Raw genomic sequence first — 25,933 nt, 5'->3', positions numbered from 1 at the left:
GGGGTGTGTGCATGTCGGGATGCGTGTATGTGCATGTCGGGGTGGGGGTGGGGAGGAGGTTCGTACCACCTCTGGGGGGTGGCAGGGGGGTGGAGGGTGTGGGGGGAGGACTCGGGGGGGGCAGTGGGGGGTGGGGGAGACCCCTATCAGTGCCAGGGAAGGAATTCCCTGGCCCCGATAGTGCCTACCACCATGGTTCGCATGGCGGTTCCCGACCGCCAGAAACCGCGGCGGTAAGCAGGGTCATGATACCGTTGGCGGTCTTGGGTCGACCGCCGGGTCGGAGTGCGCAGACTCCAGCCCGTCGGTCATGACCGCCGTGGCGGTCGGAGTGGGGAAGTGGCGGTCGATCGCGGCGGTGACCGCCGCCGTCAGAATGCCATTTTTTTGACCGCCGGTCTGTTCGCGGTCCGACCGCCGCCTCTCCGCCGACCGCCAAGGTCAGAATGAGGGCCTATATATGGCCTTTGACATTGTGCTGATCCCTAATCTTAAAGAATCTGCAGTTCATGGCCTAACCCCATAAACTGTGAAGTCTGTGCCCGCGAAATGTTCTGCCCATTAAATTGGCCATGCTTCACAGGCTTTTGGGGTAGGTATGGCCAAACATTTTGTGTAACGAACCCCTTTGGCCTCAAAACTTGACACTCAGCCTTTGGTTGGGCATAATGGAGGCTGTTGTGCTGGGTGTGTGTTGGAAAGTGGATTATTAGTAAGGGCAGGTAGATACCTACACTTAGTAATAGGCCACAATCCCACACTAGGTACAGTCAAGGTCTCAATAAATTAATCTTTGCTCAACCCTTGGAAGCTTGACCCACAAGCAGTTAGGCTTAACCTAGGAGACAGGTGTGTAAAGCAGTTAAGATCAACAACACAGTAAATGAGTAAAACACAACACACAATAAAAATCCAACATCAATTTATAAAAATAAGAAATATTGTTATTTTTAAAGTTACACCAAAATGACAAAAATCCAATGTAGGGAACCAGAGATATGATTTTTTAAAGATTAAATATGAAAACATGCTTTGTAGTGCCCAAAAACAAAAAAACGTCAACCGGGGACATTTGGTGGCACTTGACTGGGCCAAAGTCAAAAGCTGAGGCCGACCACAATGGAGCCCAAATCGGATACATTGAGGGGTAGGCCTCCGTCAAAATGTGACCTTCTGACTTAGGGCTTCATTACGAGTGTGGCAGTCCGAGGACTGCTACACTCTTGTTGACGATCACACTGCCACAGTCCCCACCGGGAACGTGGTTTCTGACACGGTGATGGTGGTCTGAGTTGTACCTCCCTCTCCGCCAGGCTTGCCATGGTGGTTTCGCTAGCATAGAAAGGCTAGCAGTGAGGGTGTGCTGTGGGCCACAGTGGACCCCTGCCCAGCACCTTCAGAATGCGCACTGTCTGCTTTGCAGACAGTGCGCATTCTGAGGGCGCAGGTCCGCCCCCTCTATGCTACGAGATAGCACTTAGCTCCTTTAAGGGACCCGAGTACTATCTTGTAGCACTGTTCCTGCTGGGAACGCTCTGACCGGTGGGAACGTTCTATTACAATGTTTCCGCCGATCAGAACATTGTAATAGGGTGGGGGGATGCCACTGCCATGGCTGTGGGGTCCTCCCCACAAGTTTGCTGGTAATGAGACAGTAAACCTCTTTTTTGGAGCTTTTTCTCTCGTCATCGGGTGAGGCTTCTCTTCAGGCCGGCTCGTGATGAGACGTTGCCGGCTTGACTCTTTTATGGGTCAGTCATCTTATGGAGCTTTTTCACAAAGTTGCTCCATACTTCTCCATACTTCTGGATCTTTATTCAGAGCCCATTTTGGACCCTTGGAGTGTCCACAAACTTAATCCAAGGTTCCAGAAGCTCTGAGTTCCTTCTTGGAAGTTGGAACTACAGTTTCCAGAATACACCTGGTCAGAATACTGAAATGGCCACTGGACACTGGCAAGCTGAGCTCTTCTTGCAGGATCTGACTCTGATCAGCTTCTTTGTACTTGTAGCTTACAGGGAGTCAACTCCTGGAGTTGCAGAAGCAAGGCAAAGTCGTTCTTGGGGTGAAGCCCAGAGTGTGCAGCTGGTACAGTCCTTGTGGGTGGAGTCCTTCAGGTGCAGACCAGGGGTTCAGCAGGGCAGTCCTTCTTCTCCAGTATCTTCTTCCAGCTAGGATCTGATTTGCTGGGCTGTTCTGCCATATTTATCCTTGTTCCTGGGTTGTCAAGCATGGGGGCATACCTGACAAATGGGGTACAGGTTGCCACTCACTGGGGTGATAACTTTCTGTGAAGTATGGCAAAAACAAAAACCCAGAAAGCATATTCTTTGAATATCTAACATGGAGAAAATCTTTCTTTGGAGGTTACTTCCGGCTGAGCCCACCTTCTGGTAGCCCCCTCTCCTAATCTAATTACTGGGGCTCCCATCTGGATGGGAGAGAAGGAAATGGGGGAGGTCTAGTTTCTGTCCCAGGTGGTTTCCCCTCCCTTGAACACCAGTTTGGCCACTCTACCACTTTTCCTGCTCTACCATCTCCTGCAGCAGTTCCCCTCCCACCAGGTGCTTCTTTTGTTTCAGCCCAGACCTCTTCACACCTCATTAAGATAGCTTGGCACAGCCTGCCATAGGCTGACCAATCAAGAAAGGGCACTACAGGGCTGATTTTGGTAACTTTCAGGAAGATTCTAAAACTCTTTCTCTGTACTAATAATAATAAATCCGACATTGGCAAGTTGTTGGATTTATTCTAACTTTTAATTTGATATCAAACATGACATATTTTTTCTATCGGAAATGAGACTTTATTATTTTGAAATAAAGCCTCCCAATGTTAGCCTATGAAGCCAATGGACTACAATGGGGAAAAACTAATTTAGCTGTTTTGCCCTCACCAGGGCTTATAAAACATATTTTATAAAGTCCCTCCTTATATTTACACTGCACCCAACCCTTGGATCACCTAGGGCGGACCTTAGCGGTGGCTTATATGTAAAAATAAGGTAGTTTAAGACTTTGGGGATACTTTTAATTCCAAAGTCCAATTTGGGGTTCATTTTAAGGCAGGCCTGATTTTACAGTGACTCCAGAGACTCCAGAGACCACAGAGGCCTATCCATGGGTGCCCTAACTAAACTGGTGTCTCTAGACCTACATGCCCTACCATATACTAGTTACTTATAGGCAGGTTATCAGAGGCAATTATAATTATGCCTGATTTGCATACACCATTTTACACACAACACTGGCCCTGGGACTGGTTATCAGTGCCCAAGGCACAGTCAGAGTCAGTACCCAGCATTGTCAGTCAAAATGTTTGGGTGTGATCATGCCCAAAGGATGACTTTCTCACAACGTGCCTGATCTGCTCACTGTACACTGCCCCTGTGCCCTTGATTTTTGCCATGTACGAAAAGGCATGGACTTAGACCAAAGACTTGAAATCTAATGTACAGAGCTGCCAGCCATGCACAATGAACTAAAAGTTCAGGGTATAACCTGTGGTTGATTGTCAAACCACCAGTGTACACTCTATTCCATTTTAGTTACATTTGTAAATCTGTGGTTACAAGGAGAGGGCAATTTCTATTTCGTGAAGTCATGGAACCTAAGCAGTTCCTTAGGATCCACAGATACAGCTTTAGAACTCTGACCAAAAAAAGAATGTGCACTAACCCCTCAACACATACTTTCTATAGTCAGATCCATCACACGACCATATTATACTCATTTCCACATTATTTTCCTTTAGGGATGGACCTGTGCATAATCTTGGACAATGCACACTTCAAATGGATGGACGTGTTATCTATGAGTGCTTCATGTGGATTAGCAAATCTTTCAAACAATACTGGGTATTTTCTAGGTTACTGTCCATTTCTCTAAAATCTTCCTATATCCTCTCCGTGGTCACTTGTTGCTTTGTGCCCACATTGAGTGGATGAAAGCCCTTTTAGCCTCTTCCTGCCTATTTGTTTTCTGTAGCACAGGATTTGCAGATGTTCAGAAACTCGCTGTATCGCATAATGGTGGCTGCCATATTTTTTGAGTTATGTCCAGTCAAAGATGTCCCTTGGGTAAGTCCGAAATTGTCACTTATGGAACAAATAGTGGGTAGAAATATTCTCTCCTCCAAAGAGGTTTTAATATTTTCCACTAGTTGTTGCCCGGTGGTCGTTCTTGGGACCGTATCTGTGAATAATTTCTTAATGAACTGTAAATATATATTTGAAATAAACTCTTCATGCCAGGTTTGGTGCAATTCCATTCAGCATTGTTTGCTTTAAAGGAGATCAGACTTTCCAAAAAGAAATAATATGAATAACACTAATTTATTATCTCTCCAGATAAATGCATCAAGCCACTGCCAACATGGAGATTCCTCATCTGATATGAATAACTAAAAGTGGCTAATGTTGCATATTATTATTATTAATGTCAGGTTCATGTACAGGTAGCTTAGCAACTTGTCACCAAGCAACATAGGAATGAGAACGTTAGGCAGACGTTAAAGAGCGCTGGGAGTTAGACTTGGGATCTGCCAGGGTTGGTCGCACTATTATATGAGATATCAAATAAAGTGAAAAGAAGAATTTTATGCGGTGTGTCTTTTCAGTTGAGCTTTAATATTTTATGTAATAGGGGAGCCATCTTGCAACAAATGTATGTAACATTATTGAGGCATACTTTGAGACATGAGGTTATAGTAAGATGTGGCTCTGTTTTTCCCAGTCTGGATGTGTTTGAGAGTGCGAATCTCAGTGGTGAGTCATCCTCTTCTCTAGAGTGGATGGATGTGTATTGGTGGACCGTTTTGAACATGTGTGGAACAACGTGTGAGTGACGAACTGCCCTTTCCCCAACTTCGACTAACGTCTGAGGGAGTGAATCCACTTTTGAACACTGTACGTGTGAATGACAGAGCTTAATTTGCTCAATGAATATATATGCAGGTGGGTGGGCTCTTCATTGTCAAATTTAGATGTATGTATAAAACTACACTTTATGATATCCACGTGAGCTGATGAATTCTATTTTGCAAACTATGGGAATAATTATCAGGGGTGTGCAAATAGTAGGTGCAGAATGCATACCTGCTAATTACACTTTGTAACACTGTTTAGCAAGTGTCCACTTTGCGTCTGATTCTGAGTTGCACTGCTCAGAATGATAAATTACACAGTTTTGAAACAGTATGATGTCCCTAAACTGATCTTTTCTGCGTTTTGCCCTGCAGAGTTTTGATGGGCAGGTATCTGTTTTGGGTGCAATTTGCATCTGACATTAATTCAATTAAAGGTGCAAACTTCTGTTTGCACCAGAAACAGGATTAGCAGTCTACTTGTAAATATCTATGAGCGAGTAACTCAATTCTAAATTGCACTCTCTGAATTGATTGTAGGAACAAGAGTCCTTTCTATGAGGCAATATCTGATCTGAATGTATCACCTGTTGGACACTGAAAGAAAAAACATATAGGGACAGATTTATGAAAATTAGCCCATCAAGTCATGATGCACCACTTTTTTTGTGCACCATTGCACCCCCCAACGCCATCATGTGTGCACCGTATTTATGATACGGCGCACCAAAGCACATGTTAGGGAACTAGCATCAAAACCTTTGATGCTAGTTTGGAGCTTTGCAGGGATAGTGCCAAAAATGTTGACGCTAATCCTGCAAAGTGAAAGGAGGCCCATTGAAAACAATGGGAGCGTCAGGAGTTAAAAATTACACTAAAAGTGGCACAGTGGAATCTCATAGGTTCCACAGTGCCATTTTTCTGGGCCTCCTAATTCCAGAATGCCCCCCTTGCATACATTATGTCTGGTGCATGCATAATGTGACGCAATGGTTTACAAAGTGGCGCAATGCATGCATTGTGCCACTCTGTGAGTATGGCACAGCGTTTTAGCTAAACCAACCCCACATTATTGTGAACAAAATGAGGATAATGTGATACAAGGTGGCGCTAGGGGCTTCTTAAATCTGGCCCATAGTTTGTCAGATTTGATAAAGGCTGAGACCAAAACAAATCCATCACAACCAGACACAGCGTGCGAGTTACAAGCATAACAAAATATATCAATGCTCATTTCACAAGCATGCACCCAAAATGTTATGTTTTTCTACCTTACAGCAATAAGTTGTGAAGAAAAGAATGAACCAAAGTTGGACTCCATCTGTGAATGGCGGTACAACAGCTGCGCACCAGCGTGCCCTGTGACGTGCCAACACCCTGAACCTATGGATTGCCCTCTCAAGTGTTTAGAAGGCTGCCACGCCTACTGTCAGCCCGGTGAGCCCTGTTTGTCACTAGACCCACATTGTTGTTGTGCTTATTAAACATCTAAAATACAAAGTCAAGCCACACAACTGTTGCAAGCGCTGTGCTAGGCACCAAAGAGATTTGTGTTAAACTGGTGATCATTGTAAATAACAAAATGAAAATGTTTAACTACTTAACACACCTAAACAAATACCTCAGTAATTTTCTAAGAACATAAACCTTGTAATAGAGGGCTGACTGATTGCACTGTCTTTCTTAATGAAATGGACATCTGTTGCAGATACTTGTCAAAGCTGGTAATTCTGGCTTGAGACCACACAAACTATAAATGAATAAATTGTACAGTACTGTTTATATTCTAATTCATGGACTGGGAATTCCCGACCTATCATCTTAAATCAATGTAAGTAGTGCAGTATTTTTCCATTCTGACAGAAAGTAGCAGAAGGGCATGTGGGGTCGCTCCTGTGTAGTCCACCAAGAGGGTGTCTGTAATGAATCTTCGTTTCTTCTGGTCCTTTGTTCGACAGATCCCAGATGGCCCCGTCGCCAAAACATAATGTGTAAAAAGGCAACGGTAATAGTCGAAAGGGAATTCTTCCTTGTATAAGCCATACGAGTACAATTACCACGCTGAGAAAAAACATCTTTAAACTTCAGTGGTTTCGACAGTGTTTGCCAAACAGATCAACATTTCATTCATCTTTCCCAAGTGTTCAAAGCACAGCTGCGTTTAAGTGGTCAGCCTCGACATGTTTGGCTGCTTCTAACATTTTTGTTGTTGTAACACAGGGAAAATACTTAACGAAGCATCTCAGACATGCGTCGACCCCAGCGAGTGCCCGGTTTGCCACGTGGACGGCCGGAAGATTGCCCATGGGAAGAGAATTGTCTTGAACAGAGACGACTTGGCACGTTGTCAGTCTTGGTAAGGTACACCGTTCCGTCGTGCGCCCTTCGCACTTACTGGCACCGAAATGGGACCACGGGCGTTTCTTTATGGTGTTTATGTCGAAGAAAAATCTCACGTTGCTGGGTCTTTAATAACATTATTCAGTGTGTCTCGTTTCAAAGAAAAAAAGGTCAGATTTTGCAGGTTCTGCCTCAGTGAGGCCCTTCCAGGCGTGAGTCACAAGGCCATGTTATGGAAAAGCCCATCTCATTGCAGTTGCATGAGTCAGACCCCATTAATTAACACAGCTGCATTAAAGGCGAGGCACGCATGGATTGTGCCTTCAGGGCGCACACACGTAGGACACATGTTGCACATTCAAGAAAGTACTCTTTTTCCCCTTCCATTTAAAAATAACATCTATCTTCTGTGCGTGCCCTGTAGACATATGCATGCTTAGCGACCATGGCATGTCGACCACCTTGGAGATAGACTGCAGGAGAGCTGTACGTATGTAACATGAATATTATCTCCCTGTCCCCGTTCCCTTATGAAAAAGATTGCAGCAGAACTGAATGAAGAGGTTCTCGGTAAGACTGAGAGAAGGCCATGTGTTCTTCTGTGTAATTTTACAAGAGAGTGAGAAGGGATGGCTGGGCTCAGCAGCAGCCAATGAAGTTGAGCTACTGCCCTGCCGAGAGTAGGCCTGTCCTCCAACTCGCAGAGGCCTGGCGAAGGTTGAGTCATCCATTGAGTGTGGAGACACTCGAAGGCATATTTATGAGCTTGTTTGCGTCCTATATGCACCAAACAGCGTGGTACATGTGTGACGCACTTCTTACATGTGATTTATGAAGCCACGCAAGGCCACTTTGCGTGGGCCTGGGTGGCTCTATAAATCTGGAGTAAGGCAATGCAGTGCAAATCGCTACATTGCTTTAGTCTGCCCTGGAAAGGGGAGTCATGGGCATCGCGTGGGTGTTCCCACACAATTTCCATGGTTCTTTCGCATTCTCAGGCTTACCAGAAGTGGTAGACCTGGGAATGCGCCAAAAATATATGCTTTCTCAGGCGAGGCATAATGAGGAGAAATATCTTTATTTCTCCTTTTTACTTCTTCCATGGTGCAAGGGTGCCTGAATTTGCGCTAAGCAGCTCATTGTGTGCCAGCGCTGGGGAAAGTACGGGAAAGCTCCTTATTCCCTTAAATATGGTGCATTCCTGCCCTTTCGCTGTGATGCAGTACTGCACTGAAGTGTGTCACATTCTCATAAATTAGCCCCTAGGTGTCTATGAATGAGGCAATAGTACTCACCAATCCCTTTTTGATGCAGTTTTTAAAATGGTGTATTATATAATAATATAGAAATACAATAATTAAAACAGAAGACAACTCTCCCTGCCACTTTAATCTGGTCTGTTGATTTAGAAGTGGGGTGAAAACAGGGTTTGTAACATCCCCAAATCCACACCTCCACCTGCCCCAGTGGTCAAGGCGATAACCAGAAAATAAAAATACCCCCCACTTTGATCCAAAGCGCAGATGGCATGAAGCTGGTGAGCCCCATCTGCCTTAGAAAAGCTCCATTATCTCTTCCATCCAAGCATCTATCCATTCATCCTTTCACCCTTCTATCTACCCACTGATATCCACCATTTCACCTTCACCTTCAGTCATCCATTCAAACTTTCACCATTCCTTCAAACATACATCATCTATGCATTCATGCATCCATATATTCTTCAACCCATACGTTCATTCTTTGTCTAACACATCCCTCAATAAAATCTTTCATTCATTAATTGATCCTTCCATCCGTTCATCCACTCAGATTTCAATGAACTCTGCCATTCTTTCACTCGTCTATCCACCTATCCATTCACTCATCCATCCACTAATTTATCCATTCACTCATCTGTCCTATTACTCTGTCATTCACTCTTTCCTACTTTCACCCTTACCGCCTTTCAGCCTTCCATCCTTCCATCATTCTTTCACTTTTCTATCAACCCATGTTTATTTGATTCTAATAATGTTAATTATGAACTTTTGTCTGTCAGGGGAAGACAAAGAGGCCCAAAAAGAGCCCCACCCCCTTTGTAGCTGCTTCAGTAGGTAGTTCAGGTCGCAACTGTCAGTGATTGAGAGGCCAGGCTGGCAGACGGTGAGGGATGATGGCAGTGGACACAGCTAATCAGGAATCCACTCCATACTTGCCAATCATGTGCTGTTGGCTGTGGGAAACCTCTGGGACGGTGAGAACCCCAGGACATGGTTAATCTTTTGCACTAACCTCCAAAGTCAGCACGTGCAATCTCGAGTCAGAGAAATTGCAAACGTGATTGGTTGAGTGAAGCAATCACTTTCATCCTGTCATGGCTGCTGGGTGTATAGGCACCCAGGAAAGGGTATTTTAAGAGGGTTGCCATGTTGCTGTGCATAGGGGATACCAGAAATCGTACCTGTATTGCTGTAAATGCACTGAGGTGCTTCGAGTATCCCAGTGATACACTGGTACGCACAGCCCAGCTATGGCAGTGCACTAGCCTCACCTTCTAGTGTGTTGTTGACCAGAGGTATCCGTACGGTTAAAAGACATCCTGGATTTCCCCAGACAGTGGGTTTTCAAAGGACTGCCCCGGTGTATTGATGCTTTTGTTATTTTAAATACATATCCCAGTTTTTGGGGCAAAAATCAGGTCTTCCTGCCATGCATAAGTGAAAGGTATGAAAGGTATGTGTAGGAAGTTGGCTCTGTATGTGCTATTTCAAAGTAAGGAATAGCATGCACAGAGTCCAAGGGTTCCCCTTAGAGGTAAAATAGTGATAAAAATAGATAATACTAATGCTCTATTTTGTGGTAGTGTGGTCGAGCAGTAGGCTTATCCAAGGAGTAGTGTTAAGCATTTGTTGTACATACACATAGACAATAAATGAGGTACACACACTCAGAGACAAATCCAGCCAATAGGTTTTGTTATAGAAAAATATCTTTTCTTAGTTTATTTTAAGAACCACAGGTTCAAATTTAACATGTAATATCTTGTTTGAAAGGTATTGCAGGTAAGTACATTAGGAACTTTGAATCATTTCAATTGCATGTATACTTTTCAAGTTATTGACAAATAGCTATTTCAAAAGTGGACACAGTGCAATTTTCACAGTTCCTGGGGGAGGTAAGTTTTTGTTAGTTTTACCAGGTAAGTAAGACACTTACAGGGTTCAGTTCTTGGTCCAAGGTAGCCCACCGTTGGGGGTTCAGAGCAACCCCAAAGTTACCACACCAGCAGCTCAGGGCCGGTCAGGTGCAGAGTTCAAAGTGGTGCCCAAAACGCATAGGCTATAATGGAGAGAAGGGGGTGCCCCGGTTCCGGTCTGCTTGCAGGTAAGTACCCGCGTCTTCGGAGGGCAGACCAGGGGGGTTTTGTAGGGCACCGGGGGGGACACAAGCCCACACAGAAATTTCACCCTCAGCAGCGCGGGGGCGGCCGGGTGCAGTGTAGAAACAAGCGTCGGGTTTGCAATGTTAGTCTATGAGAGATCAACGGATCTCTTCAGCGCTGCAGGCAGGCAAGGGGGGGCTTCCTCGGGGAAACCTCCACTTGGGCAAGGGAGAGGGACTCCTGGGGGTCACTTCTCCAGTGAAAGTCCGGTCCTTCAGGTCCTGGGGGCTGCGGGTGCAGGGTCTTTTCCAGGCGTCGGGACTTAGGTTTCAGAGAGTCGCGGTCAGGGGAAGCCTCGGGATTCCCTCTGCAGGCGGCGCTGTGGGGGCTCAGGGGGGATGGGTTTTGGTACTCACAGTCGGAGAGTAGTCCGGGGGTCCTCCCTGAGGTGTTGGTTCTCCACCAGCCGAGTCGGGGTCGCCGGGTGCAGTGTTGCAAGTCTCACGCTTCTTGCGGGGAGTTGCAGGGTTCTTTAAAGCTGCTTCTTGAAACAAAGTTGCAGTCTTTTTGGAGCAGGTCCGCTGTCCTCGGGAGTTTCTTGTCTTTTTCGAAGCAGGGCAGTCCTCAGAGGATTCAGAGGTCGCTGGTCCCTTTGGAAGGCGTCGCTGGAGCAGTGTTCTTTGGAAGGCAGGAGACAGGCCGGTGAGTTTCTGGAGCCAAGGCAGTTGTTGTCTTCTGGTCTTCCTCTGCAGGGGTTTTCAGCTAGGCAGTCCTTCTTCTTGTTGTTGCAGGAATCTAATTTTCTAGGGTTCCGGGTAGCCCTTAAATACTAAATTTAAGGGCGTGTTTAGGTCTGGGGGGTTAGTAGCCAATGGCTACTAGCCCTGAGGGTGGGTACACCCTCTTTGTGCCTCCTCCCAAGGGGAGGGGGTCACAATCCTAACCCTATTGGGGGAATCCTCCATCTGCAAGATGGAGGATTTCTAAAAGTTAGAGTCACTTCAGCTCAGGACACCTTAGGGGCTGTCCTGACTGGCCAGTGACTCCTCCTTGTTGCTTTCTTTGTTCCCTCCAGCCTTGCCGCCAAAAGTGGGGGCCGTGGCCGGAGGGGGCGGGCAACTCCACTAAGCTGGAGTGCCCTGCTGGGCTGTGACAAAGGGGTGAGCCTTTGAGGCTCACCGCCAGGTGTCACAGCTCCTGCCTGGGGGAGGTGTTAGCATCTCCACCCAGTGCAGGCTTTGTTACTGGCCTCAGAGTGACAAAGGCACTCTCCCCATGGGGCCAGCAACATGTCTCTAGTGTGGCAGGCTGCTGGAACCAGTCAGCATACACAGATAGTTGGTTAAGTTTCAGGGGGCACCTCTAAGGTGCCCTCTGTGGTGTATTTTACAATAAAATGTACACTGGCATCAGTGTGCATTTATTGTGCTGAGAAGTTTGATACCAAACTTCCCAGTTTTCAGTGTAGCCATTATGGGGCTGTGGAGTTCGTGTTTGACAAACTCCCAGACCATATACTCTTATGGCTACCCTGCACTTACAATGTCTAAGGTTTTGTTTAGACACTGTAGGGGTACCATGCTCATGCACTGGTACCCTCACCTATGGTATAGTGCACCCTGCCTTAGGGCTGTAAGGCCTGCTAGAGGGGTGACTGACCTATACTTGCATAGGCAGTGAGAGGCTGGCATGGCACCCTGAGGGGAGTGCCATGTCGACTTACTCGTTTTGTTCTCACTAGCACACACAAGCTGGCAAGCAGTGTGTCTGTGCTGAGTGAGAGGTCTCCAGGGTGGCATAAGACATGCTGCAGCCCTTAGAGACCTTCCTTGGCATCAGGGCCCTTGGTACTAGAAGTACCAGTTACAAGGGACTTATCTGGATGCCAGGGTCTGCCAATTGTGGATACAAAAGTACAGGTTAGGGAAAGAACACTGGTGCTGGGGCCTGGTTAGCAGGGTCCCAGCACACTTCTCAGTCAAGCTAGCATCAGTATCAGGCAAAAAGTGGGGGGTAACTGCAACAGGGAGCCATTTCTTTACAGTATGCATCCTAACCTATTTTTGTCTTTTCTTCTCCAGCCATTGTGAAGGGAACCACCTGCAGTGTAAGCCTTGTCAGCGAGAAGAACTAACAACAGCTGAGTCTATATTGCCTTCAACAGCAACCACGCCAGTGCCCACAGACTTTATGGAGCCACCAGATGAAGGGCAATATGACTGCAGTAAAATGATGGATCTTGTCTTTCTGGTGGACGGTACCTCTAAGCTATCGGAAGACGAATTTGAAACTGTGAAATCCTTTATCATCAGTCTTATTAAAAAACTACATGTTTCTCAAAAGAAGATACGCTTGTCGGTTGTGCAGTATGACACAGGCTCAACTATGTATTTTGGACTCCAGGATAAGAAGAGGGCAGATGAGCTGATCAGCATTGTTCAAGGCATGGAATACAAAGGGAGCCCCAATGCCTTCATCAATGAAATCCTAAAATACGCCGCCATCTACGTGTTTCGCAAGGCTCCACGACAGAATGCAGCCAGAATCGCTCTTTTGCTGACAGCCAGCAAGTCAAAGCGCAACATCAACCCCATCATTTCCCTTTTGACAAGGGAAAAGGTGACTGTCATACCAGTGGCATTAGGACCGGACGTCGGCATGGAAGAAATCAATCTCATTAAGAGTCGGTTGTCGGGCAACAAGGCCTTCCTGTTGGAAAACGCTGACGACCTAATGGATCACAGAGATGAGATTGTGCATTACCTGTGTGACCTTGTGCCAGACGTACCCATAAACACTGGAAAAGCCACAACCAAAAGGCCAAACATTGCTGCTGTGACACTTCCTCCTGTTGGCCATGGGCCTGTTGCAACAACTACTTCTCCCGCTCATCTTACGTCATCAACGCTGCACACTAACGTTGTTGATATTGTTTTTGTGATTGAATCATCTGAAAATGTAACTGAGGAAAATTTCAATAAGTCCAAGTTATTTATTGAAAACGTGATTGAGAAAATGGATATCTCAGAAGAAACGATCCATATCACTCTCATACAGTATTCCTACACTGTCACTGTCGAGTATTCCTTTACAGAGAAGCAGTCAAAGCAAGACATAATTGAACGTGTAAGAGAGATTAAGTACCAAGGGGGAAATGCCACCAACACAGGGCAAGCCCTCCGGTATGTCACCGAACACTCCTTTGCCACAAACAGTGGAAGCAGAGAGCAGGTGCCACATTTAGTATACATGGTGATCAGCAACCCTGCTACTGATGTCATAACACAAACTCCAGAAGACATCAACATCATACCCATTGGTGTGAGCAGCAATGTTAACATAACTGAACTGACCATGATAAGCACATCACAAACCCCCATTGTGATTCCAGACTATAATGACCTGATTGTACGTGTACCAGATCTCGTAATTGACAACTGTTGTTCCGGGAAACAACCATCAACAGCGATAATGACAGTGACCACATTGACCAGTACAACCCAGTCTTCGCCAATCACCACACAACCTGCAACAGGTAATTTATTTACAGATTACGCAAATATATTTAAAAAATGTATAATCTGTAAATTATGCAATGAAAACTGCACAGCAATTCTGAGCACGTGTCCATAGAATCTTCACTCAGGGCTAGTTTGTAGATTTAATGGCAGCCGAGACATGCCACATAGCTGCTGCTTGAATCCATACCTTTCAATAGTCCACTGAGTTAAGAAGTTTATGATGAAACATATTTTGACAGACACCTTGGTCACTGTGATCAGAGTATCAGGTTACTTTGTTTGAATCTAAGTAATCACAGCAGGAATTAAGAAGAGTGAGCCCAAGGATAGCCATCACATTCTTTGTTCTCTGTTCAGCATCTCTCACCAACATACCCAGCTGCAAAATAGAAAGCACAAGAATGATTCAAGGCAATATCAAACACAGAGAGCCTACTGGATTTATGTTCTGGAATGGATCCTTCAGTGTCGGATTACCAAATAGGCAAAGCAGGAAACCAGCCTATGGGACCCCTCCCTTTAGGGGTCTAGCGACAACAGATCAAAATAATATTGACTTGATCATGAAAGAAAATGACAGTCAGGCTTTCTTAAATTGTTTCCAAAAGATAGAAGAAAATGAATCAACTCAAAGTAACAAAAACGATACATTAAAGATTCTATAGAGAAAATACTCTATTAATGTAATGTACCAATTAACAACATAAAGTACATAAACCATAGACATCAGATTCACATAACTATTTGTCTCTTAAAAGCTCATCTTCTGTCAGCTGTTAGTTTGTAAAAAACAATTGGTGCAAACTAGCTAAGTGTAATGTTTAGTTTTGTGTAATAAAATTGGTTTATTAAAATTGTTGGCTGGTAAAATTAAGAAAGTATTAGGAGATAATTTGCGAGAGGGCCCCCGAAATTTCGCCTAGGGGCGTCCACAGGGTTTAATCCGGCACTGGGATCCCTGTTATGGACGAAGGCGAGCCACTAGATTCTCCTTTGTATTTAGCATTCCTTCAAGATATTGGATGGTTTGCAGTTATAGCCATTCTGTAAATCAGATCCTCAAATGTAATTTCTAGCTTTTCCTGGTGATTGGCCAGCTGCTCAGAGCTGCTGCACCAGTGTCTGCTCCCTCTCCAGGGTCAGTGGGGACTTATTAAGAAGTATTTACAGATTCGCCCAGAGCTGTATGTTTGTTTGTTTGGCTACCATCTCAATCAGAAATTCTCTACATAACTTTCTTCCAACAGCACATTCAAGTTTTATAGGGAATGGGAACAAAAAGCAGAGTGTGAATAGGGCAAGTAGAGTGAGATAGATACTGCTGGAAAATCATCAATAGTACACATATATTTTGGAAAATGTGTTTTTGCAAATAGAACTGGACTCTTCATCTCCGGTGGGAGATAGAGACTCTTGTCTTTAGAGTAAAGAGGAACAGAATATGGTTACGAAAGTCGATGTTGTAAGTAAAGGAACAGTATACCCTATTTCAGCAGGAGAATCATGAACTATTGATTGCCCGGAATAATCCACAGTTTGAGGCAAACTTTACAAACCACGAGTTTTGCTTCTGAATCTGAAATTATTAATTTGAAACGTTCCCAGGCATTAGCGTGTAATCTAAGATGTCTGCCCCGATTTTGAAAACTCACAGGAAAAACAAAGCAGAAGTTTAGCCTGTTCATGCAACCTCATGCAGTAAATAATGGTGGCACTGAATTTAATTGAGCTTAGTACACAAATCCTCCCCTTCACATACTATAGAAAACATGTTAGACCTGCGCCCAGTTTGATAACATTTCCTGAAACAGATGTCAATTTTGAGTTTCTCGTCATTAAAGAAGTTTGAAAACTTTTTTTGCAGTTTCATTTAGCACTGTTTCAGGGCAGGCAATTACCCAGCAGCAAATGTAGTCAATTAATCCTGGTAAATCGGTTCAGGAAATGCAATAAAATTCTATAACAAAGTCTCGTTTTTCACGAAAGCCATGAATGCAGAAAAGTGTCAGAATGACAGATTTCTCTATGTTGACATGTATGCGGGACATACTGGCAGCTTTGTACTGAAAACGTTGATGCTTATTAACAAAAACATTCATGAATACGGGAAGTAGTACTACAGCAGTACATTTCTATTTTCTTTTACATGACTTTGTTTATCACCCCCGAAACATTCAACTTTCTATTATTAAATGAGCAAGGAGGGCACAATCCTTTCTATTTGTCCTAATTGTATGTTTTATTGCCTGTGTATTTACGTGTTATTACCATTTTTGGTATTTTGGGGGTAATTTACATAGCCATGTAATAGTGTGATGGTGCATATTTATATCCCATTTGCTCTGAATTTGCATCATTTTTAGTGACCAAAATTGGGTGCAAAACTAACCCCATATTTATATTTTGACGTAAGACCCGGCGTCTAACCTGGGTCAGGCCAGGCGTTAAGGGACCTGTGGACCCATTTCCATGGTTAAATACCATGGAATGGGTACACAGGTGCCGTCCTCAAGCCCCAGGAACATTCCCACCTACACCAGATGGACACCGAAGGATGGGGGGCCCCATCCCAGGTAAGTAGGGTAAGTATAGGTAAGTATTTGTTTTTAACATTAATGTGCCATCAGAGGCCCAACTTGAGCTCCCCTGCATGGCACAGGGTGCAGTGGCCATGCCCAGAGGACCCTGTGCTGGCCATTGGGGTGGTGGACATGACTCCTGTCTTTTCTAAGGCAGGAGTCATGTGGTATGGATGGTTTTCTGTCAGAAAATGATGCTAGGCTGGTTAGAGTCATCTTTTTTTACTGTAACCAGCCCAACGTCATTTTTTGGTGCAAAACCCTCTTCCCCCATACCACCAGCTCCACCTGGCTAACGTCATTTTTTTAACGTTAGCCCACCCTTTGCACCGCTTGTGCCATTCTATAAGTATGGTGGCCAGCTGGTACTCAGGAACGGCGCAAGCCGGTGCTAAACTTTTGATGCAAAACTGCATTAATGCAATTTTGCACAAAAAGTATAAATATGCCCCTATGAGAGTAATATTTTGCATACTCCATATGCTTTCGAGAATGGGCCCCAGTATGCCAAGTTATAAGATAGCATATTAGAACTCATTCATTTAGTTCAAGCTTTCATAAGTAAATAAAGTGACTACAAATTCAAAAGAGAACAAAAAACATTCCAGTATTAAAATTGTAAGCTTTTGAGTTTAAAAATGAAGATGTAAGCTTTTGATGTATCTGAATATATGAATATTCTTATTTTGCGGCCTAACTTGGCGCTGCAAGTGGTGCATTTGCACCAAAATAGTAGATTTTCCCCACTTTTTTGTGGCTTGCCCGGACTGGCATTACAGAAGGGGTTTGGGACCCATTTCCTAAATAAAAAAGTGATCAACAAAGTCGTTTTGTGTACGTATTTAAATACGAAAGCTCCTCATTTAAAAAAGTTTCGTCTTCATGGAAAGGAGTGGATCCCATTCACAATGGCAGGTGCTCCATTATGCCACATAAACTATGGTGTTACCCCCCTACAGAGAGAAAAAGGCCGTAGACTTGCCCAGTGGAATGTGTACACGTTTCACCCTTTTGACTCCACCACTACCAATACTGGTGCTAGTGAGGAGATGCAGAAAAAAGGGAAATTCATAGATTTCAATCTGCTCAGGGCTAAGGAAAGAGGCGGAAGGCTCACCGTTTGAGTGCCCTGTTGCACAGCCACACACTAATTTATGCCCTGGCGGACCCTGCCTCTGATGACCACTGTTTTAGCACGTTTGATAGATATGGTTTACTAGGTCAAAATATAGCCAATCATACACTTACTAGTCACCATTTAACACTGCGCATGTCCATCTTAACCAAAACCAGTACTGCAGATTAACATTTTTAATACTGTAGAGGATTAGGTAACAGTGGAAACTGATATTCGCGGTATTTGGATACTCTGAGTAAAGAATTTCTAGTTACAAAATCCAGTGAATGAGCTGCTTCTTGCTTTTTTTTCATTTTTCTCATTCAGGGCCATGTAGCAAGCCAATGGATGTGCTGTTCATTCTTGATGGAAGTGCAAATGTCAAAGTATCTCAGTTTGAAGACATGAAAACGTTTGTGAAGGCATTTGTCAAAAAAGCTGATATTGGTGAGTTAATACATAGTACGAGTTTGGATATTTGCTAATTAGCTGGTAGCCGGCAATGGAACTGTCAGTCATCACTTTTCCAACTCACTCCTGTTCTGGTACCCCGTTGCACTTTAGTTAATCTATTGCCTTTGGTCGAAGGGAATGTCCTCAAATTTCTTTTTAATGAAATGTGATGGCATTGGGCCTTTGTGGCTCTTACTCTGCACTGGTCACTACTTTACTTGAAATATTTTTTAAGATTAATGTTTTTCAGTGTTCATATTATTCTATTTTGTTCTATATCAAATACACTGCTTTAGCTCCAGTTTCTATAATCTACTGAAAGAAATATAATTGTTTATTTATTTAAATGTTAAATTGGATGCTAAATCAGAAGGGCGTAGAAATAACTGTTCAGCGCATGGAAGGAAACATAACTTAAAAATAAAATGTACGTGGGTTCTACCTATTGCCAAAAGTGTGTTTGATGCAAATTTACACAGTGAAAATCCTTTAAAGAAATTCAAATGCCTCCATCCCCGAACACCTTGCTTTTAGATACTCCATTTGTTACTGTTTGAATCATTGCACTTTATTTGAGAATAAAAGATAATGTAAAGGGTTCACATTGGTTGACTGCAAATGTATAGATGAGTTTGTGAACAGCATTTTATAACAATTAGTTAGTTACAGCGACTTAAATACAAATTACTTTCATATTAGTATCTCTCTAAAATCTATCAGCAAAATATTAGTTGTAGGAAGTTGGCTCTGTATGTGCTATTTCAAAGTAAGGAATAGCATGCACAGAGTCCAAGGGTTCCCCTTAGAGGTAAAATAGTGGTAAAAATAGATAATACTAATGCTCTATTTTGTGGTAGTGTGGTCGAGCAGTAGGCTTATCCAAGGAGTAGTGTTAAGCATTTGTTGTACATACACATAGACAATAAATGAGGTACACACACTCAGAGACAAATCCAGCCAATAGGTTTTTATATAGAAAAATATCTTTTCTTAGTTTATTTTAAGAACCACAGGTTCAAATTCTACATGTAATATCTCATTCGAAAGGTATTGCAGGTAAGTACTTTAGGAACTTCAAATCGTCAAAATTGCATGTATACTTTTCAAGTTATTCACAAATAGCTGTTTTAAAAGTGGACACTTAGTGCAATTTTCACAGTTCCTAGGGGAGGTAAGTATTTGTTAGGTTAACCAGGTAAGTAAGACACTTACAGGGCTTAGTTCTTGGTCCAAGGTAGCCCACCGTTGGGGGTTCAGAGCAACCCCAAAGTCACCACACCAGCAGCTCAGGGCCGGTCAGGTGCAGAGTTCAAAGTGGTGCCCAAAACACATAGGCTAGAATGGAGAGAAGGGGGTGCCCCGGTTCCGGTCTGCTTGCAGGTAAGTACCCGCGTCTTCGGAGGGCAGACCAGGGGGGTTTTGTAGGGCACCGGGGGGGACACAAGTCCACACAGAAATTTCACCCTCAGCAGCGCGGGGGCGGCCGGGTGCAGTGTAGAAACAAGCGTCGGGTTCGCAATGTTAGTCTATGAGAGATCTCGGGATCTCTTCAGCGCTGCAGGCAGGCAAGGGGGGGATTCCTCGGGGAAACCTCCACTTGGGCAAGGACGAGGGACTCCTGGGGGTCACTTCTCCAGTGAAAGTCCGGTCCTTCAGGTCCTGGGGGCCGCGGGTGCAGGGTCTCTCCCAGGCGTCGGGACTTTAGGTTCAAAGAGTCGCGGTCAGGGGAAGCCTCGGGATTCCCTCTGCAGGCGGCGCTGTGGGGGCTCAGGGGGGACAGGTTTTGGTACTCACAGTATCAGAGTAGTCCTGGGGTCCCTCCTGAGGTGTTGGATCGCCACCAGCCGAGTCGGGGTCGCCGGGTGCAGTGTTGCAAGTCTCACGCTTCTTGCGGGGAGCTTGCAGGGTTCTTTAAAGTTGCTGGAAACAAAGTTGCAGCTTTTCTTGGAGCAGGTCCGCTGTCCTCGGGAGTTTCTTGTCTTTTCGAAGCAGGGGCAGTCCTCAGAGGATGTCGAGGTCGCTGGTCCCTTTGGAAGGCGTCGCTGGAGCAGGATCTTTGGAAGGCAGGAGACAGGCCGGTGAGTTTCTGGAGCCAAGGCAGTTGTCGTCTTCTGGTCTTCCGCTGCAGGGGTTTTCAGCTGGGCAGTCCTTCTTCTTGTAGTTGCAGGAATCTAATTTTCTAGGGTTCAGGGTAGCCCTTAAATACTAAATTTAAGGGCGTGTTTAGGTCTGGGGGGTTAGTAGCCAATGGCTACTAGCCCTGAGGGTGGGTACACCCTCTTTGTGCCTCCTCCCAAGGGGAGGGGGTCACAATCCTAACCCTATTGGGGGAATCCTCCATCTGCAAGATGGAGGATTTCTAAAAGTTAGAGTCACTTCAGCTCAGGACACCTTAGGGGCTGTCCTGACTGGCCAGTGACTCCTCCTTGTTTTTCTCATTATTTTCTCCGGCCTTGCCGCCAAAAGTGGGGCCTGGCCGGAGGGGGCGGGCAACTCCACTAGCTGGAGTGTCCTGCTGGGTTGGCACAAAGGAGGTGAGCCTTTGAGGCTCACCGCCAGGTGTGACAATTCCTGCCTGGGGGAGGTGTTAGCATCTCCACCCAGTGCAGGCTTTGTTACTGGCCTCAGAGTGACAAAGGCACTCTCCCCATGGGGCCAGCAACATGTCTCGGTTTGTGGCAGGCTGCTAAAACTAGTCAGCCTACACAGATAGTCGGTTAAGTTTCAGGGGGCACCTCTAAGGTGCCCTCTGGGGTGTATTTTACAATAAAATGTACACTGGCATCAGTGTGCATTTATTGTGCTGAGAAGTTTGATACAAAACTTCCCAGTTTTCAGTGTAGCCATTATGGTGCTGTGGAGTTCATGTTTGACAGACTCCCAGACCATATACTCTTATGGCTACCCTGCACTTACAATGTCTAAGGTTTTGTTTAGACACTGTAGGGGTACCATGCTCATGCACTGGTACCCTCACCTAGGGTATAGTGCACCCTGCCTTAGGGCTGTAAGGCCTGCTAGAGGGGTGTCTTACCTATACTGCATAGGCAGTGAGAGGCTGGCATGGCACCCTGAGGGGAGTGCCATGTCGACTTACTCGTTTTGTCCTCACTAGCACACACAAGCTGGCAAGCAGTGTGTCTGTGCTGAGTGAGAGGTCTCCAGGGTGGCATAAGACATGCTGCAGCCCTTAGAGACCTTCCTTGGCATCAGGGCCCTTGGTACTAGAAGTGCCAGTTACAAGGGACTTATCTGAATGCCAGGGTGTGCCAATTGTGGATACAATGGTACATTTTAGGTGAAGGAACACTGGTGCTGGGGCCTGGTTAGCAGGGTCCCAGCACACTTCTCAGTCAAGTCAGCATCAGTATCAGGCAAAAAGTGGGGGGGTAACTGCAACAGGGAGCCATTTCTTTACACAAGCCCCCCCCCAGCCCACAGGCCAGGAGACTCAGCCAACGCTGGAAGAGTCTTCCTAGTCTGTCAGGCGAGGAAGAGTAGAGGAAATGGCTGGTTTGTTGCAGGGCCTACTCTGCCTTACATCCTCCTGTTCAGGTCATTCCCTCTGGGGAACTGACCCACTTCCACAGTGATAGGACCTAGTCTGAACTGCCTCTTGTCTGTGCTTTTTATGTCTTTACCCATTCTCTCTATTTTGAGGTCAGAGGTATCCACCTCTGCTAATCCTATCTTAGCCAGGGTCACCCCTAGCTTACCCAAAGAGGTTACCCAGAGCTGGAGTAACCCCACCATGACCAACAGGGTCAGGGGGCCTAACTTGTTATTTGGCATGGGGTCAGACCACCATGCCAAGGATAGTGCTGCCATAAAGGCTAACACCCAGCAGAGGCCACTGACAGCTGTCAGTGCCCAGAACCACACCTTTAGCTCTTCACCTACAAGGGAAGGGGCTAAGTTACAGGCTTCTTTGGGTTCAGGGTGCCTGTCTGCTGTATTAGAGTGGGGGGTTACCACATCTTGTAGTAAACACCCTTCTTCCACTCTTTCTTCTGTTAGCTGAGGAGCCACCCACTCAGGCTTAACAGTTGCCTGACTAGCCAGGACTTCTTGTGGGTCAGGTTGGACTTTATCAGAGCCATTTTTGGAGTTCTCCCCTACTGGAGCAGAATCTCCTTGGCTTGCTGGAACCTTGGCTAAAGGTTGTCCACCTTTCCTACTCTGTTTCCTTTTCTTTTTCTTCTGGGGCCTACTTGCATTTACTGCAGAGGCAGGCACTCCAGAATCCTTGGGAGAGGACTGGCCCTGGACCAGTTCTTCTCTTAGGCTCTGACTAACCTCTGGGTAGTCATTTCCAAGGAGACAATCAAGGGGGAGGTCTGTACTGACTACCACCCTTCTCCAGCTAAAAGTTCCACCCACTTCTATGGGCACAAGAGCCACAGGCCTATTAGTGACCCTGTCTGGGCTAACTCTTTCTCTGGCCATCTCACCTGGGATGTACTGGTTTGAGAGTACCAGCCTGTCATGCACAATAGTGTGACTGGCACAAGTGTCTCTCAGGGCAGTGGTTGGGATTCCATTCACCAGTAGGTGGTGGAAGTGTCTACTTCCCTCTGGAATCTCCAACTCACCTGTTGGGCCCTGTTTCCAGTTGAAGGCTATGAAGACCTCCTCATCTGAGGAGTCATCTCCCATGGCTACACTGGTTACCCCTGGAATTTTGTTCTGGGGTTTGTTTTTGGGACAAGAAGTGTCCTTGGTGTGGTGCCCAGACTGTTTACAGTTGTGGCACCATGCCTTAGTGGCATCCCAGTTCTTACCCTGGTACCCACCTTTGTTTTGGGTTGTGTCTTGGGGCCCACCCACCTGTTCTGGTTTTTGGGGGCCTACAGAGGACTCTTTTTCTTTGTTTCTAGGGTCACCCACTTTCTCCTGGGGAGTTTTTGTAACCCCTTTCTTTTGGTCACCCCCAGTGGAAGTTTTGGTTACCCTAGTCTTGACCCAGTGGTCTGCCTTCTTTCCCAATTCTTGGGGAGAAATTGGACCTAGGTCTACCAGATACTGATGCAACTTTTCATTGAAGCAGTTACTTAAAATGTGCTCTTTCATAAACAAATTATAAAGCCCAACATAGTCACACACTTCATTTCCAGTTAACCAACCATCTAGTGTTTTTACTGAGTAGTCTACAAAATCAACCCAGGTCTGGCTCGAGGATTTTTGAGCCCCCCTGAATCTAATTCTATACTCCTCAGTGGAGAATCCAAAGCCCTCAATCAGGGTACCCTTCATGAGGTCATAAGATTCTGCATCTTTTCCAGAGAGTGTGAGGAGTCTATCCCTACACTTTCCAGTGAACATTTCCCAAAGGAGAGCACCCCAGTGAGATCTGTTTACTTTTCTGGTTACACAAGCCCTCTCAAAAGCTGTGAACCATTTGGTGATGTCATCACCATCTTCATATTTTGTTACAATCCCTTTGGGGATTTTTAGGATGTCAGGAGAATCTCTGACCCTATTTAAGTTGCTGCCACCATCGATGGGACCTAGGCCCATCTCTTTTCTTTCCCTTTCTATGGCTAGGAGCTGCTTTTCCAAAGCCAATCTTTTGACCATCCTGGCTAACAGGGGGTCATCTTCACTGGAGTTATCCTCAGTGATTTCAGAGGTGTTGGTCTCTCCTGTGAGGGAACCAGCATCTCTGACTATTATTTTTGGAGTCAGGGTTTGAGGGACCCTGTTCTCCCTAGATAGGACTGGTAGGGGGGAATTTTCCTCCTGGTCACTATCCTCTTCCTCTGAGTTGCCACCCTCAGAGGGGTTGGCCTTTTCAAACTCTGCCAAAAGCTCCTGGAGCTGTATTTTGGTAGGTTTGGGGCCCATTGTTATTTTCTTTATTTTACAGAGTGACCTTAGCTCCCTCATCTTAAGATGGAGGTAAGGTGTGGTGTCGAGTTCCACCACAGTCACATCTGTGCTAGACATTTTGCTTCTAAAAGTTGGAATACTTTTTAAGAATCTACAACTGGTTCTAGAATCTAATTCAAACTTTTACAAACTTTTAAACTCTAAAAGAAATGCTAAACAGGATCTAACACAAGGCCCTAGCAGGTCTTTTAAGAATTTAGAAAACTTTTCAAATTGCAAAAATCAGTTTCTAATGACAATTTTGGAATTTGTCGTGTGATCAGGTATTGGCTGAGTAGTCCAGCAAATGCAAAGTCTTGTACCCCACCGCTGATCCACCAATGTAGGAAGTTGGCTCTGTATGTGCTATTTCAAAGTAAGGAATAGCATGCACAGAGTCCAAGGGTTCCCCTTAGAGGTAAAATAGTGGTAAAAATAGATAATACTAATGCTCTATTTTGTGGTAGTGTGGTCGAGCAGTAGGCTTATCCAAGGAGTAGTGTTAAGCATTTGTTGTACATACACATAGACAATAAATGAGGTACACACACTCAGAGACAAATCCAGCCAATAGGTTTTTATATAGAAAAATATATTTTCTTAGTTTATTTTAAGAACCACAGGTTCAAATTCTACATGTAATATCTCATTCGAAAGGTATTGCAGGTAAGTACTTTAGGAACTTCAAATCGTCAAAATTGCATGTATACTTTTCAAGTTATTCACAAATAGCTGTTTTAAAAGTGGACACAGTGCAATTTTCACAGTTCCTAGGGGAGGTAAGTATTTGTTAGGTTAACCAGGTAAGTAAGACACTTACAGGGCTTAGTTCTTGGTCCAAGGTAGCCCACCGTTGGGGGTTCAGAGCAACCCCAAAGTCACCACACCAGCAGCTCAGGGCCGGTCAGGTGCAGAGTTCAAAGTGGTGCCCAAAACACATAGGCTAGAATGGAGAGAAGGGGGTGCCCCGGTTCCGGTCTGCTTGCAGGTAAGTACCCGCGTCTTCGGAGGGCAGACCAGGGGGGTTTTGTAGGGCACCGGGGGGACACAAGTCCACACAGAAATTTCACCCTCAGCAGCGCGGGGGCGGCCGGGTGCAGTGTAGAAACAAGCGTCGGGTTCGCAATGTTAGTCTATGAGAGATCTCGGGATCTCTTCAGCGCTGCAGGCAGGCAAGGGGGGGATTCCTCGGGGAAACCTCCACTTGGGCAAGGACGAGGGACTCCTGGGGGTCACTTCTCCAGTGAAAGTCCGGTCCTTCAGGTCCTGGGGGCCGCGGGTGCAGGGTCTCTCCCAGGCGTCGGGACTTTAGGTTCAAAGAGTCGCGGTCAGGGGAAGCCTCGGGATTCCCTCTGCAGGCGGCGCTGTGGGGGCTCAGGGGGGACAGGTTTTGGTACTCACAGTATCAGAGTAGTCCTGGGGTCCCTCCTGAGGTGTTGGATCGCCACCAGCCGAGTCGGGGTCGCCGGGTGCAGTGTTGCAAGTCTCACGCTTCTTGCGGGGAGCTTGCAGGGTTCTTTAAAGTTGCTGGAAACAAAGTTGCAGCTTTTCTTGGAGCAGGTCCGCTGTCCTCGGGAGTTTCTTGTCTTTTCGAAGCAGGGGCAGTCCTCAGAGGATGTCGAGGTCGCTGGTCCCTTTGGAAGGCGTCGCTGGAGCAGGATCTTTGGAAGGCAGGAGACAGGCCGGTGAGTTTCTGGAGCCAAGGCAGTTGTCGTCTTCTGGTCTTCCGCTGCAGGGGTTTTCAGCTGGGCAGTCCTTCTTCTTGTAGTTGCAGGAATCTAATTTTCTAGGGTTCAGGGTAGCCCTTAAATACTAAATTTAAGGGCGT

The 25,933-nt window shown here is 45.6% G+C and overlaps 1 protein-coding gene across 1 annotated transcript in view; it reads left to right on the top strand.

The window, feature by feature from the left end:
* The window catches only part of VWF (von Willebrand factor), a 1,017,342-nt gene that overhangs the window by 602,960 nt on the left and 388,449 nt on the right, over positions 1-25,933 (top strand). The window contains exons 26-29 of the mRNA XM_069228440.1: positions 6,142-6,300; positions 7,084-7,219; positions 12,649-14,102; positions 18,112-18,231. Of these exons, the coding sequence (XP_069084541.1) occupies positions 6,142-6,300; positions 7,084-7,219; positions 12,649-14,102; positions 18,112-18,231 (1,869 nt within the window). The remainder of the gene's footprint in view (positions 1-6,141; positions 6,301-7,083; positions 7,220-12,648; positions 14,103-18,111; positions 18,232-25,933) is intronic.

This window comes from Pleurodeles waltl, chromosome 4_1 (genome assembly GCF_031143425.1).
Source record: "Pleurodeles waltl isolate 20211129_DDA chromosome 4_1, aPleWal1.hap1.20221129, whole genome shotgun sequence".
NCBI lineage: Eukaryota > Metazoa > Chordata > Amphibia > Caudata > Salamandridae > Pleurodeles > Pleurodeles waltl.
Note: the sequence above shows the minus strand (reverse complement) of the source record. Positions and strands in the feature narration are given on the sequence as shown.